The sequence below is a fragment of the Oncorhynchus mykiss genome, chromosome 9 (genome assembly GCF_057628025.1).
Source record: "Oncorhynchus mykiss isolate SJ-2025 chromosome 9, ASM5762802v1, whole genome shotgun sequence".
NCBI classification, from domain to species: Eukaryota; Metazoa; Chordata; class Actinopteri; order Salmoniformes; family Salmonidae; genus Oncorhynchus; species Oncorhynchus mykiss.
In genome coordinates this window covers 57021790-57037755 of record NC_143030.1, presented here as the reverse complement: position 1 = coordinate 57037755, position 15966 = coordinate 57021790, and the positions used below count along the sequence as shown (strand labels likewise).

General features: G+C 40.6%; 1 protein-coding gene across 4 annotated transcripts in view; it reads left to right on the top strand.

Annotated features, from left to right (window-relative positions):
• clstn1 (calsyntenin 1) overlaps positions 1 to 15966 on the top strand; it is a 65694-nt gene that overhangs the window by 14513 nt on the left and 35215 nt on the right. For all 4 annotated transcript variants that reach the window (XM_021616124.3, XM_021616122.3, XM_021616123.3 and 1 more), the window contains exon 2: positions 11708 to 11830. In XM_021616124.3, the coding sequence (XP_021471799.1) occupies positions 11708 to 11830 (123 nt within the window). The remainder of the gene's footprint in view (positions 1 to 11707; positions 11831 to 15966) is intronic.

Genomic DNA, 15966 nt, shown 5'->3' with positions numbered 1-15966 from the left:
TTTGCAGCCCTTTAAGCATTCTAGTACAGTTATTTGGGCTCCCGAGTGGCGCAGCATTCTAAGGCACTGCATCTCAGTGCAAGAGCCGTCACTTCAGTCTCTGGTTCGAATCCAGGCTGTATCACATCCAGCAGTGATTGGGCAGTGCACAATTGGCCCACTGTCTTTTCAACTTGTCCAGTTGTGTCTGTAACATGTAAACCCTGTTTCTTGTCTGCATCGAAGTAGCGGTCCTTGTACCTAGCATATATCCTGGTGGCATCACAGTAAAGAGGCTCAGAGAGAGTGCCACCAAATCGCTTGTTCACAGCCTTGAGTAGTTTTCTAAGTTTTAACCCCACGGTCTGTCTGCAGTTTTGTTGAGCAGGCGTTTCAATGCCATGACAGAGGGTATCACGTTTGCTGCAGATGCAGTTGATTAGCTTATTTCTCGAGTCAGTTGTTTGAATGGAGCTAGGAGTGTGTTCATGTTTCCAAGTTTTAAACATGTTCTCAAATGCTATTGAAATGGCAGCATTGGTATGAGAACCAGCACATTTTTTGAGCGTGCAAATACGTCTTTCCTCAGTACAAAATCCTTGTCGACCCACTGTGTTGTCAGACTCCTAATGCTCATGGGGTTGACATCGCTGGTCCAAATGTAATTTGTGAAGCTAATAGCGGTGACGCCCATAGCAAGTAGCTCGTAGATGTACGTTTCAACAATATTGTAATTCTGGAAGGGCAACATCTGAAAAATAGTGTGTACTGGGGGCTCGACCATCATGACAGAGGACAGCTGATTGTCAACAGCAATGAATTCCATTATCTTGGTGTTAATGGATTTTGCCTTTTGAGTTGTCTCGCTGAAATGTTATCCTTTCAAATGACTACTCAACTTGAACTTGTTTAGTTGTTGGAAGTGTGCGCTTAGTATTTTTCTGCTTTCTGTGTAGCACTGTTTTTTTTTGTGGCATATGACATCTACTTACGTTGTATAGGTATGCATGTCAGCTTTGACATCGGTTTTGTGCATCGGCGTTAAACTAGACATCGGGCTGGTGTTGTCATTTTTAGCTAATATCATCTGATTCCGATATGCTCACCGACATATCGTGCATCCCTAGCTGTAACGTCACAAAATGTGGAAAAAGTCAAGGGTTCTGAATACTTTCGGAATGCACTGTGTGTGTGTGTGCGTACACATACACACACACACACACACACACACGTATGTGGACACCCCTTCAAATGAGTTGATTCGGCATGAAAAAATTGGTGGATAGAGGCATTTTCGATATGTTCCCCCTTTTCTCAACTCTGGCTGATGTCGGTGACGCGTAAATTAATGGGGTTATATGTGAGCCAAACTCTCAAACTGCTTAAATTCGAGGATTACTTTCCTTCACAATGTGATCCACGCCTGGGAAAGCAGTGGATGCGTAATCCTTTCACCAGCACTGAAGAGACTCACATCTTGACACCGGTTCTTGAGGATAAACTATTGGAACTGTCCTGTACCAAGGCTTGCACGCTCGTTTTAATGAGATGCGCCTTTCCACATTCTGGCTGTTCAGCAATGGACAATACCCGTTACTCAGCCAGATGGCAGTGAAGTCGTTAATCCCCTTTCATTCTACCTACTTATGTAAGACCGGCTTCTCCTCTCTTGCTTCAACAAAATCTAAATATCGCTGCAGACTGCCTGAGAAAAACGACTCGAGTGTCCCTCTTCCCCTTCTCTCCGAGGTTTGACCTGTTGGTGTCAAGAGATGGGCTCACCTATTTCAATGATTAAGTGAGTCAAATATATTCTACTATTCTCACGTCCGTAGCCACGAAGTGCTTTAAAAGGCTGGTAATGGCCCACATTAACACCATTATCCCAGAAACCCTAGACCCACTCCAATTCGCATACCGCTCAAACAGATCCACAGATGATGCAATCTCTATTGCACTCCACACTGCACTTTCCCACCTGGACAAAAGGAACACCTATGTGAGAATGCTATTCATTGACTACAGCTCAGCATTCAACACCATAGTGCCCTCAAAGCTCATCACTAAGCTAAGGAACCTGGGACTAAACACCTCCCTCTGCAACTGGATCCTGAACTTCCCGACGGGCCGCCCCCAGGTGGTGAGGGTAGGTAGCAACACATCTGCCACGCTGATCCCCAACACTGGAGCCCCTCAGGGGTGAGTGCTCAGTCCCCTCCTCTACTCCCTGTTCACTGCATGGCCAGGCACGACTCCAACACCATCATTGAGTTTGCAGACGACACAACAGTGGTAGGCCTGATTACTGACAATGACGAGACAGCCTATAGGGAGGAGGTCAGAGACCTGGCCGGGTGGTGCCAGAATAACAACCTCTCCCTCATCGTGATCAAGACAAAGGAGATGATTGTGGACTACAGGAAAAGGAGGACTGAGCATGCCCCCATTCTCATCGACGGAGCTGGTTGAGATCTTCAAGTTCCAACATACTAACATGGTCCAAGTACACCAAGGAGTTGTGAAGAGGACACGACAAAACCTATTCCCTCTCAGGAGACCGAAAAGGTTCTACAGCTGCAACATTGAGAGCAACCTGACTGGTTGCATCACTGCCTGTTAAGGCAACTGCTCGGCCTCCGACCACAAGGCACTACAGAGGGTAGTGCGAACGGCCCAGTTCATCACTGAGGCTAAGCTGCCTGCCATCGAGGACCTCTACACCAGGCGCTATCAGAGGAAGGCCCTAAAAATTGTCAGACCCCAGTCATAGACTGTTTTCTCTGCTACCACATGGCAAGCGGTACCGGCGGAGCGTCAAGTCTAGGACCATATGGCTTCTCAACAGCTTTTACCCCCAAGCCATAAGACTCCTGAACAGGTAATCAAATGGCTACCCAGACTATTTGTATTGTGTGTGTCCCCCCCCCCCCCAACCCCTCCTTTATGCTGCTGCTATCTGTTTATCATCTATCCATAGTCACTTTAACTATATCTACAGTTGGAAGTCGGATGTTTACATACACCTTAGCCAAATACATTTAAACTCAGGTCTTCACAATTCCTGACATTTAATCCAAGTAAAAATTCCCCGTTTTAGGTCAGTTAGGATCCCCACTTTATTTTAAGAATGTGAAATGTCAGAATAATAGTAGAGAGCATGATTTATTTAAGTTTTTATTTCTTTCATCACATTCCCAGTGGGTCAGAAGTTTACATACACTCAATTAGTATTTGTTAGGATTGCCTTTAAATTGTTTAACTTGGGTCAAATGTGGTTTTTGGTAGCCTTCCACAAGCTTCCCACAATAAGTTGGGTGAAATTTGGCCCATTCCTGCTGACATAGCTGGTGTAACTGAGTCGGGTTTGTAGGCCTCCTTGCTCGCACATGCTTTTTCAGTTCTTCCCACAAATTGTCTATAGGATTGAGGTCATGGCTTTGTGATGGCCACTTCGTTGTCCTCAAGCCATTTTGCCACAACTTTGAAAGTATTTTCTCCAAACATAACAATGGTCATTATGGCCAAACAGTTATATTTTTGTTTCATCAGACCAGAGGACATTTCTCCAAAAAGTATGATCTTTATCCCCATGTGCAGTTGCAAACTGTAGTCTGGGTTTTTTTATGGCGGTTTTGGAGCAGTGGCTTTTTCCTTGCTGAGCGGCCTTTCAGGTTATGTCGATAGAGGACTCGTTTTACTGTGGATATAGATACTTTTGTACCTGTTTCCTCCAGCATCTTGCTATTATTCTGGGATTGATTTGCACTTTTCGCACCAAAGTACATTAATCTCTGAGACAGAACGCGTCTCCTTTCTGAGCAGTATGTATGACAGCTGCGTGGTCCCATGGTGTTTATACCTGCGTACTATTGTTTGTACAGATGAATGTGGTACCTTCAGGAGTTTGGACATTACTCCCAAGGATGAACCAGACTTGTGGTCTACAAATCTTTTTCTGAGGTCTTGGCTGATTTCTTTTGATTTAACCATGATGTCAAGCAAAGAGGCACTGAGTTTGAAGGTAGGCCTTGAAATACATCCACAGGTACACCTCCAATTGACTCAAATGATGTCAATTAGCCCATCAGAAGCTTCTAAAGCCATGACATCATTTTCTAGAATTTTCCAATCTGTTTAAGGGCACAGTCAACTTAGTGTATGTAAACTTCTGACCCACAGGAATTGTGATACAGTGAATTATAAGTGAAATAATCTGTCTGTAAACAATTTATAGAAAAATTACTTGTGTCATGCACAAAGTAGATGTCCTAACCGACTTGCCAAAACTGTAGTTTGTTAACAAGAAATTTGTGGAGTGGTTGAAAAACAAGTTTCAATGACTCCAACTTAAGTGTTTGTAAACTTCCGACTTCAACTGTACATGTACGTATTACCTCAATTAGCCTGACTATCCGGTGCCCCCGCATATTGACTCTATACCGGTACCACTTGTTTATAGCCTCGCTACTGTTATTTTCACTGTAATTTTACTGTTTTTTTCTTTACTTGTTTATAGTTTACCTAATACCTTCTTTTTTTAAACTTAAATTGTACTGTTGGTTAGGGCTTGTAAGTAAGCATTTCACTGTAATACCTGTTGTATTCGGTGCACGTGACAAACTTTGATTTGATATCTGAATAAAAATAAAAATGCAATAGGCTTTCTTTCCACACTCCACAAGATGAGAGAAACTCCATAAGATCTTGTGATCTGTAACCGGTTGGCTGTCTGTAGAAAGTATCGAAGTTGAGATTAACCTTTTTTTAAATGAACAACTAAGGAATAATTGTTCTCTTCTCCCATTGATTTTCCAAACCCAAACCCCCAGTCTGGTCTGTTGAAGCTGCTTGGCAAGGTATTCCCGGAAGTATTGGCCTGTTGGAACTGGGTTTTAAAACTCTGTGGTAATAACAAACCATTAGTGCTAGCAGGCTACAGACACAAATCATTTGAAATGCTCCAATTAGTAGCTAACATCAGGAAGTGAAATAACTGCCTCATTTCTGCAAATTGGGGCTCAATTTGGATGTTGTTCTTGCTGTCACATGGTGTCGATCTTCACTGCCACTGCACAACAGATTTTGCACTCCAGAGATTTTGTTTCCTTTTTTAAAACAATATCCCAAATATACAGTAATTTACACACACTTAAAGCGCAGCTGAACCGAAAAGCCAAATTCTCAGGCCGTTTTCAACCAATGTGGCATCGATATGAGCCTGAAACATTTATTATAGTGTCAAAATTTACTACAAAATGTAAATGGGATAATTTTGGTTAAAAACTCAGTCTCATCCAAAACTGAGATTTGCGAGATGATTATAAAAAATAGTATGCCAAGGAATAAAAGGTACGCCACAGTTTTCCTTGGGTTAGGTTTATTTCAATCCTGCCCACAGTTGCCAGCACCCAAGTAATCATCAATTTGGCACAAAGCTGTACGCAACACGGTTGTAATGCCGGTGGTACATTAGGTTTGGATATCCCTCTGGGGCTAGTTATGGACCATCCGTAAATTACTCAATGGACAATATATTACATTTTCAATAGTTTAAAATTTCAATGACTTAACCTCAAACCAACTATAAACTATTGAGAGCGTTTAATGAACAAAAGGTGATCAACATGAAAATATTGTTCCATTTACATTGCATAATTGATTGACGGTCCCTAACTAGCCCCACAGATGGGCTATCCGAAGTCCAACCAATTTTGCCACGGTCCCACAGCAGTGGGATGAAGCTAATTGCCGAAAAAAAGTTAGGCTACTTCCAGACACATTACTTAGTTAGACTGTTTCAAGTTATCTAGAAGGGTGAGTGACTGTAACTGTGTACTGTTTTGTCAGAGTGAATGTGCAAACGCTTCCCACGTGCGAACACTCAAGAGACACCCACATCAAAGCACACCCCCAAGACCCAAATCTCGTCCTCAGTCGCATATCCTAATGAGGAGGAAGGAAACAGTGGTTACATCAATTAGTTCACCGCACCTTAGACAAAAATTCAGACTTCAAGAAATAGGCCATTCGAGGAGTTGCTCTGATAGCTTAATTTGTGTAATTGACCCCCCCTTGCTTGTACAAACAATGGAGGAGAAAAGAGTAAAGGCCCACCCCCCACATGTCCCATGCCATGTCATACCTGGATGTGCCTTTTAAGTAAATCAGGTGATTTAAGGAGCTTAACATCAATTTCACACGGCGTGCACTAAACGATGTGTTGAATTTCACACTTTAAATAGGATTGTTTTAGCCTATGTACATTTTATAGAAGCTGTGTGTGTGGTGTGTGTGTGTGTGAGAGAGATTTAAACTAGTTTTCAATGACATAGCGTGGAGAGTCATGGCATGTTTTCAGAGGGAATGTTTCCACATTTTAGGTTGCCACTTGTTTAGAGGGGAAAGAGTCTCCTTTGACTTTCTCACTCTTGGCTGAAATAGTAACTATCAACTCCTTCTGAATATAAAAAGTCCTAACCTCAATCTTTTTTCTTTTTACTCTAGTCTAGCTGTAGGGTGGTTTGATGGATTGTGAGCAATGCTCAGTATTTTATTGTTCTTTATTCAGGCAATTACTATCTCATCTCACTGTCAGTCACCACATGCCCCTTTCACATGTATGACTCATGTCTCTCACACATTGCAGAGCAACTTGATACAAGGTTCAATAACACTACCAGAGATGGTTAGCTTGTGAATGACCATGTTCTGCTGTATCTGTACCAGTGGGCTGGCAAATAGGGTAGATTGCTTGCTGGTTTGTACATTCTGTCCCAGCTGATGAAGTGAAATTATGTTATATTGTTGAAGTGAAAAATAAGTTTACCCAGGAGAAACACTATAGTTGTTTACACAAGACATCTATAATTCATTTGATAGCAGTAGTGCTCCACATACTAGAAAGAATGGCGTAGTGCTGTGATATATAAGATTATCCCATGTAGTTAGGACACTCAAAAATTAGGCTGTCCCAAGTTATGGTGTGGTTGATCATTGGAAAAGCAGCATGCCCACTGATGTGACCTAAATGTATCCCTCTGTTGGGTTGAGATTCTGTGGAGACTTAAAGCAGCTTATCGAGGTAGTCTGGTCGTGCAATCTGTCTATAGACAACCACCACACTTCAGGTCATGTGAGACATGCTGTTAAGGTGTTTTCGGTGCTCCATCCATTCTGATTCTTCAAAAACCCCATTAGGTCTCCCAGAGCCATATATTTAGATTACACATTGTGTATACAGATTATTAAGAACACCTACTCTTTCCATGACAGACTGACCAGGTGAATCCAGGTGAAAGCTATGATCACTTATTGATGTCACTTGTTAGTGTAGATGAAGGGGAGGAAGGGTTAAAAAATGATTTTAAGCCATAAGACAATTGCGACATGAATTGTGTATGTGTGCCATTCAGATGGTGAATTGGCAAGACAATATTTCTGGGCCTTTTTGAACTGGGTATGGTAGAAGGTGCCAGGCGTACTGATTTATATGAAGATCTGCAATGCTGCTGGGTTTTTCACACTCAACAAAGGACATCCAGCCAACTTGACACAACTGTAGGAAGTAATGGAGTCAACATTATTAGAGGTTGACCGATTTATGATTTTAACGCCCTTAACGATACTGATTTAATGGAGGACCAAAAAAGCCGATAACGATTAATTGCCCGATTTTATATAATTTTTTTTATTTTTATATATATATATATATATATATATATATATATTAATTATAATAATTGACATTTATTTATTTATTACTTGAATTATTTATTTTTTATATATATATTTGTAATAATGACAGTTACAACAATACTGAATGAACACTTTTATTTATTTATTTAAATTTTACCCCTTTTTCTCCCCAATTTCGTGGTATCCAATTGTTGTAGTAGCTACTATCTTGTCTCATCGCTACAACTCCCGTACGGGCTCGGGAGAGACGAAGGTTGAAAGTCATGCGTCCTCCGATACACAACCCAACCAAGCCGCACTGCTTCTTAACACAGCGCACATCCAACCCGGAAGCCAGCCGCACCAATGCGCCGGAGGAAACACCGTGCACCTGGCCACCTTGGTTAGCGTACACTGCGCCCAGCCCGCCACAGGAGTCGCTGGTGCGCGATGAGACAAGGACACCCCTACCGACCAAGCCCTCCCTAACCCGGGCGACGCTAGGCCAATTGTGCGTCGCCCCACGGACCTCCCGGTCGCGGCCGGTTACGACAGAGCCTGGGCGCAAACCCAGGGACTCTGATGGCACAGCTGGCGCTGCGGTACAGCGCCCTTAACCACTGCGCCACCCGGGAGGCCTGAACACTTTTATTTTAACTTAATATAATACATAAATAAAAAAATACATTTAGTCTCAAATAAATAATGAAACATGTTCAATTTGGTTTAAATAATGCAAAAACAGTGTTGGAGGAGAAAGTAAAAGTGCAATATGTGCCATGTAAAAAAAAAAAGCTAACGTTTAAGTTCCTTGCTCTGAACATGAGGACATATGAAAGCTGATGGTTCCTTTTTTAACCTCGGATGCGGGAGAATTGTCATCAACTGACACGAATTAGCATAACGCAAATGACATAAATATTACTAGAAAATATTCATATTCATGAAATCACAAGTGAAATATATTGAAACACAGCTTAGCCTTTTGTTAATCACCCTGCAAGCTTTACACCACTCCAGCTGACACTTGAACATTGAAGGTTGTGCAACGTAACAGCAATATTTAGACTTTATTTATTTAGATAATATATGGAACGGTTCCGTATTTCTCTGAAAGAATACACATTTTGTTTTCGAAATTATAGTTTCCGGATTTGACCATATTAATGACCAAAGGCTCGTATTTCTGTGTGTTATTATGTTATAATTAAGTCTATAATTTGATAGAGCAGTCTGACTGAGCAATGGTAGGCACCAGCATGCTCGTAAGTATTAATTCAAACAGCACTTCTGTGCGGTTTGCCAGCAGCTCTTCGCAATGCTTCAAGCATTGCGCTGTTTATGACTTCAAGCCTATCAACTCCCGAGATTAGGCTGGTGTAACCGATGTGAAATGGCTAGCTAGTTAGCGGGGTGCGCGCTAATAGCGTTTCAAACATCACTCGCTCTGAGACTTGGAGTAGTTGTTCCCTTTGCTCTGCATGGGTAACGCTGCTTCGAGGGTGGCTGTTGTCGTTGTGTTCCTGGTTCGAGCCTAGGTAGGGGCGAGGAGAGGGATGGAAGCTATACTGTTACACTGGCAATACTAAAGTGCCTATAAGAACATCCAATATTCGAAGGTATATGAAATGCAAATGGTAAAGAGAGAAATAGTCCTATAATTCCTATAATAACTACAACCTAAAACTTCTTACCTGGGAATATTGAAGATTCATGTTAAAAGGAACCACCAGCTTTCATATGTTCTCATGTTCTGAGCAAGGAACTTAAACATTAGCTTTATTACATGGCACATATTGCACTTTTACTTTCTTCTCCAACACTTTGTTTTTGCATTATTTAAACCAAATTGAACATGTTTCATTATTTATTTGAGGCTAAATTGATTTTATTGATGTATTATATTAAGTTAAAATAAGTGTTAATTGAGTATTGTTGTAATTGTCATTATTACCCCCCCCCAAAAAAAATGGTCAGATTTAATCGGTATCAGCTTTTTTTGGTCCTCCAATAATCGGTATCGGCGTTGAAAAATCATAATCGGTCGACCTAGTTGTTTCCCATTCCACAATTACTAAACACAACCAAATGTTTGCACAGGAGAAAATGTAAAATAAAAATTGTGTTAAATTTTAGATGGCTAATGGGATTTGCCAGTCTTGGCCACATGCAAAATGTAGGTAGGTAGATGTAACTTCCAGGCTTTCATGGTCCTCTAGACACAGTTTCACGAGGTATGGATAAACTGCTACTTTGAACTACCTTGAAAAGAAGCATAGTGTTTGGTTTGTTGATCTTTTATGGGCAACCTATGATTTGGTTATTTGATTAAGTTGTTACTATAAGCAGAATGTAACCACAAGACTGGCTCAAGGGGTCATTCTGAGGTCAGGACACTTGAACTTTAGTTCAACATAAAATTGTATTTGTCAAATGCGCCGAATACAACCTTAGTGAAATGCTTACTTACAAGCCCTTAAACCAACAATGCAGTTTTGAAAAAATAGATACGTAAAAAACAACAACAACAAAAAACTTTGAGATGTTTTATTTATTTAAGAGCAGCAGTAAAGTAACAGTAGCGAGGCTATATACAAGGGGTACCTTGTATATTGTTTTGAGTTCCTTATTTTGCCGTCTTCCTGTCAGATCAATTCATCTATTACCACTCTCAGGATCCCAACAGACAACACATGCCTGTGTCAGTGTTGACATCACCAACACCTAGCTAGTCACTCTTCTGATTCACGAGTGGCTCCATATTTACTTCGAGAGTGCGATTCCACTATCCCTTGCTCGCATCAACACATGTTTGTAATCCAGCCCAAATGTGTCACTCACTGCAGCTTTTTCTGCAGCCGCCAGCTAAAAGTGAATCCTGTCTGCAGCTGGGGCCGTGTCCCGGGCCAACAGACTAGAGCACAAAGCTCTAATGAGCCAGACTGCTGGTCCACACAGTTTCTGCTGGGACTCAAGCTGCAGGAGTCATTGGCCCGATGACAATGCTGTCAAACCTCATCCACTTAGTGTGGCTGAGTCAATGTTTCCCCTACCATTACTTGGCATAAGCGGGCAATGAGCGGTGCACCCCCACCTGGCTTTGGTGCTCTTTGCTGAAGAATTTGGCTTCAACTGGAAGAAACTGTGTCAGCACCTCTAGATTTGCTGCAAGTGCCTTTGCGCAATTGTGTATGTATGCATTGATATCTTTCAGAAAAATACATGAATTGTGTAGCCAAGCTTGAGCAGGCTTTGTTTACGGGGCCATGACGGAGGTGTAGGTGGGTGGTAGAAACTCCCAGGAGGCAAGGTGCAGTCTAAAACAAAGACTTTAACTTGTGACTGAGTGAACATTTTAATTTAAGGTACATTGTTGGAGCCCAATGTGCTCTTGCTCTCTTAATTCAAAGGGCTTTATTGGCATGCGAAACAACATGTTTACATTTCCAAAGCAAGATGAATTGTTAATAAATGTGGCATAAACAATCAGAAATGAACAGTAAATATTAAATTTGCAAACGTTTCAAAAGAACTGAGACATTTTAAATGTTATATTACTGGTTATGTACCGTCTTGTAACAATGTGCAAACAGTTGAAGTACGAAAGGGGAAATAAATAGACATAAATATAGTTTGTACTTTTCTTGTGGCAACAGGTCACAAATCTTGCTACTGTGGTTTTTCACCTAATAGATGTGGGAGTATATCAAAATTGGATTTGTTTTTAAATTCTGTGTGGGTCTGTGTATTCTGAGGGATAGATCTGTGTCTCGGTCTCTCTCAGTATCTCTGCCCAGCTGAAGGTGTTTAGAGAATCCTGTGCTTGAAGGCTGGCTGATTACTGGAATGTCTTCAAGTGTGCCAGTTCAGGACTAGATGATTGGGAGAACGGCCCACAGTAGTCCTATAGTTTCAAGTATCGGGTCAGGCCGCTCTACTTTTAATTTGCCCTAAGGCTTTTACCTCTGTCCCTGAATCAGGTGCTTCAAAACCTTGTATGTTTTTCTTATGAAAATGCATGGGAGCTAATTTTGTCTCTTTCTCTTTTCTATAGTTAATAAGCACAAGCCATGGATCGAGACGACGTATCATGGCATCGTAACAGAAAATGACGACAAAGTACTTCTGGACCCTCCACTTATCGCCCTGGACAAAGACGCCCCACTGCGCTACGCAGGTGAGAGAGGAGCTTTTTCTTCTACACTAACCTGATAGGTCCTTTTCTTTAAACCCCTCGATTCATGGATTCTGTTTTTTCTCTCCTTTCATTTACCATAAGGCGATGAGAAAAAATATAACCATTACAGATTCATTGGATTAAATCAATTTCCAAAATTCCAGGTGTACAATGCTGCAAGTCAGTGGTTTGATAGCGAGCAGTCACAAAGATGTTAATTTATTGTTTTCCATTGGTTACTCATGCTGCTCTGCTCTTCAGAGACTTTTCAGTAGCGAATTGGGGATGCAGTAGCTACACATGATACAATGTTATAGCATTCATAGGGAATCTATTTACTTGATGTCTCTATATGATCTTAATCCCACTTTGACCTCTGTAGTATGTGAAGAAGCATCAAGTTGATCTCTTTAATTTACGGCCAAGCTATGTCATCTGTGCTCCTTCTGCAAAGTCCAGTCATACACTCTATGTTAATCTTCGTTAAGTGCACCACCCAGTTTATGTTCCAAATCTGCCAGGGGAGATATTGCATATTAGATTTGTTTTTACCACACAGTGGTCCGCAGCTGGTCCCCATATCCACCCTAAGGATCCTTTCATATCCAGATCAATCAGAAGTTTCCCTTTTAATGTTCATCTCTGAGGAGAGGCACAATTAAACTGATATGTGCCAAGGCAGCATTAGGGCACTTTTTAAAATGTTTAATCATACAAGAGATTGACTTTGGCTGAGGTTCAAAGCACCGCGGTATTGGGAATGGCTTTTTTCCCCTCCATCCCATTCATTCTGTGATCTTCAGTACTCCCTACATAACTCTCCCATGTCCCTTGTTGTGCCCTTGCCCCTTTATTTTTTATCACACATTAAGTGAATTTACTGTACTTATTATGTTCCTGTTATATTCTAGACTAGAACTTGACCACAATGAAATGATCCGTCTACTCCAGATTGATAATGTATTTGATTTGAACGACAGGGTGCATAACCCAGCCCAATAGAGAACTCAACGTGAAGAGGAATCAAAATGCCCATTCATTGCACATGATGGGTTCCTCTTACAGTAGTAAATTGGAGTTCAATGGAGCGCTCCATGCTGCCCTTCTTTGTACACCACTCACCCCTTTGATGAGGAGGGCAGGAAAAGTGGACAGCGTGTCCCAGCAAAGTACAAACAAGGTTCACTGCAGTGCCACTGTACTCGATGGGATGAGCAGGGATGCTGAATCCATGGCTTGAATGTCTGTGTGAGAATGGTGTGTTGGTGTGTGCCATACGTCATTGGTGTGTGCATTAGAGGTCGACCGACTATGATTTTTCAACACCGATACCGAGTATTGGAGGACCGAAAAAAGCCGATACTGATTAATCGGCCGATTTAAAAAAAAAAAAAAATATTAAAAAAAAAAAAAAAAAAAAAAAAAATATTAAAATAAATAAATAAAAACAATAAAAAATAATAATAAAAAATAAAAATAAATAAAATAAATACAATTTTTTTTTATAAAAATAATAAAATAAAAATTATAATAATAATTTACATTTACATTTTATTATTTTAAATTATTATTTAAAAAAAATATATATATATTTTTAATGTATTTATTTATTTGTAATAATGACAATTACAACAATACTGAATGAACACTTATTTTAACTTAATATAATACATCAATAAAATCAATTTAGCCTCTAATAAATAATGAAATATGTTCAATTTGGTTTAAATAATGCAAAAACAAAGTGTTGGAGAAGAAAGTAAAAGTGCAATATGTGCCATGTAATAAAGCTAATGTTTAAGTTCCTTGCTCAGAACATGAGAACATATGAAAGCTGGTGGTTCCTTTTAACATGAGTCTTCAATATTCCCAGGTAAGAAGTTTTAGGTTGTAGTTATTATAGGAATTATAGGACTATTTCTCTCTATACCATTTGCATTTCATATACCTTCGAATATTGGATGTTCTTATAGGCACTTTAGTATTGCCAGTGTAACAGTGTAGCTTCCAGGAACACATCGACAACAGCCACCCTCAAAGCATCGTTACCCATCTCTCCACAAAAGCCGCAGCCCTTGCAGAGCAAGGGGAACAACTAGTTCAAGTCTCAGAGCGAGTGACGTTTGAAACGCTATTAGTGTGCACCCCGCTAACTAGCTAGCCATTTCACATCGGTTACGCCAGCCTAATCTCTGCTTGAAGCATTGCGAAGAGCTGCTGGCAAACGCACGAAAGTGCTGTTTGAATGAATGCTTACGAGCCTGCTGCTGCCTACCACCGCTCAGACTGCTCTATCAAATAATAGACTTAATTATAACATAATAACACACAGTAATACGAGCCTTAGGTCATTAATATGGTCAAATCCTGAAACTATAATTTTGAAAATAAAACGTTTATTCTTTCAATGAAATACGGAACCGTTCCGTATTTTATCTAACGGGTGGCATCCCTAAGTCTAAATATTCCTGTTACATTGCACAACCTTCAATGTTATGTCATAATTACGTACAATTCTGGCAAATTAGTTCGCAACGAGCCAGGCGGCCCAAACTGTTGCATATACCCTGACTCTGTGTGCAATGAACGCAAGAGAAGTGACACAATTTCCCTAGTTTAATATTTTCTGCTATAATGGATTTCTTTTAACGAAATATGCAGGTTTAAAAATATATACTTCTGTGTATTGATTTTAAGAAAGGGATTGATGTTCATGGTTAGGTAAATCATCCCCCGTTTAGCGAAGTTGGCTGTCTTTGTTAGGAAGAAATAGTCTTCAGAGTTAGCAACGAGCCAGGCGGCCCAAACTGCTGCATATACCCTGACTCTGTTGCACAGAACGCAAGAGAAGTGACAGAATTTCCCTAGTTAAAAGAAATTCATGTTAGCAGGCAATATTAACTAAATATGCAGGTTTAAAAATATATACTTGTGTATTGATTTTAAGAAAGGTGTTGATGTTTATGGCTAGGTACACATTGGTCCAACGACTGCTTTTTTCACAAATAAGCTTGTTAAATCACCCATTTGGCGAAGTAGGCTATGATTCAATGATAAATTAACAGGCACAGGATCGATTATATGCAACGCAGGACAAGCTTGATAAACTAGTAATATCATCAACCATGTGTAGTTAACTAGTGATTATGTTAAGTTTGATTGCGTTTTATAAGATACGTTTAATGCTAGCTAGAACCTTACCTTGGCTCCTTGCTACACTCGCATAACAGGTAGTCAGCCTGCCACGCAGTCTCCTTGTGGAGTGCAATGTAATCGGCCATGATCGGTGTCCAAAAATGCTGATTACCGATTGTTATGAAAACTTAAAATCGGCCATTCCCATTAATCAGTGGACCTCTAGTGTGCATGCATCGTCGTGGCTGTGTCAGTCTGTCCATATGTGTGGGTGTGTTCACTGGTGCAGCGATGGTAGGTTTTTAAGCTGCGGGAAGCTTGAAAATGAGCACAGCAGCCATAGAAATAGCCTAGCCCGGAACTACAATACAGGGACACAGTCAAGGACTCCTGTAGCATTTGGCCACAACAACATTTGGGTTACTTATTCCCTAATGTGACTCTGAGTAGTAGGGACATCTGTACTGGACATTGGAGTATGATGCATTATGGACATTTTGCCTTAACATGAGAGCAATTCCTAATTCCCAATTTTATTCCATGACAATGACCGTTGAATTGATCTGGCTTGTTTGTGTCTGTTTAGTGTACCATTGATACCATTTACCAATATCCCCCTGTTATTTTGTATGATTTATCTTCCTTGAAATGTGATTAGTCTTGACAGGAACTCCTGCTACTGAAGGTGGTGATGAGCTAGCCTAGCTCTCTAAAATCTGTGTTTACATCAGGAAAGGGGGCTGTAGTATAACGAACAGGAGTGCAGTCTGAACAGCTGCTGTAAGAGCCTCTAAGTCAAAGATATTTGTGAAACATCCTTTGACTCCTCCATTGTAAATTTCATATTCTCACATATCCCTAAAACATAGAATTTGGGTTACCACAGAACCTATTAAGTCACCGTTTGATCTGCTAAACATCATTTTTACTACCCCATTGTGGAGTTCACATTGTCACGTAGCCCTCAGTTCAGGTGTCGGCCTATTCTTACGACATCCGCC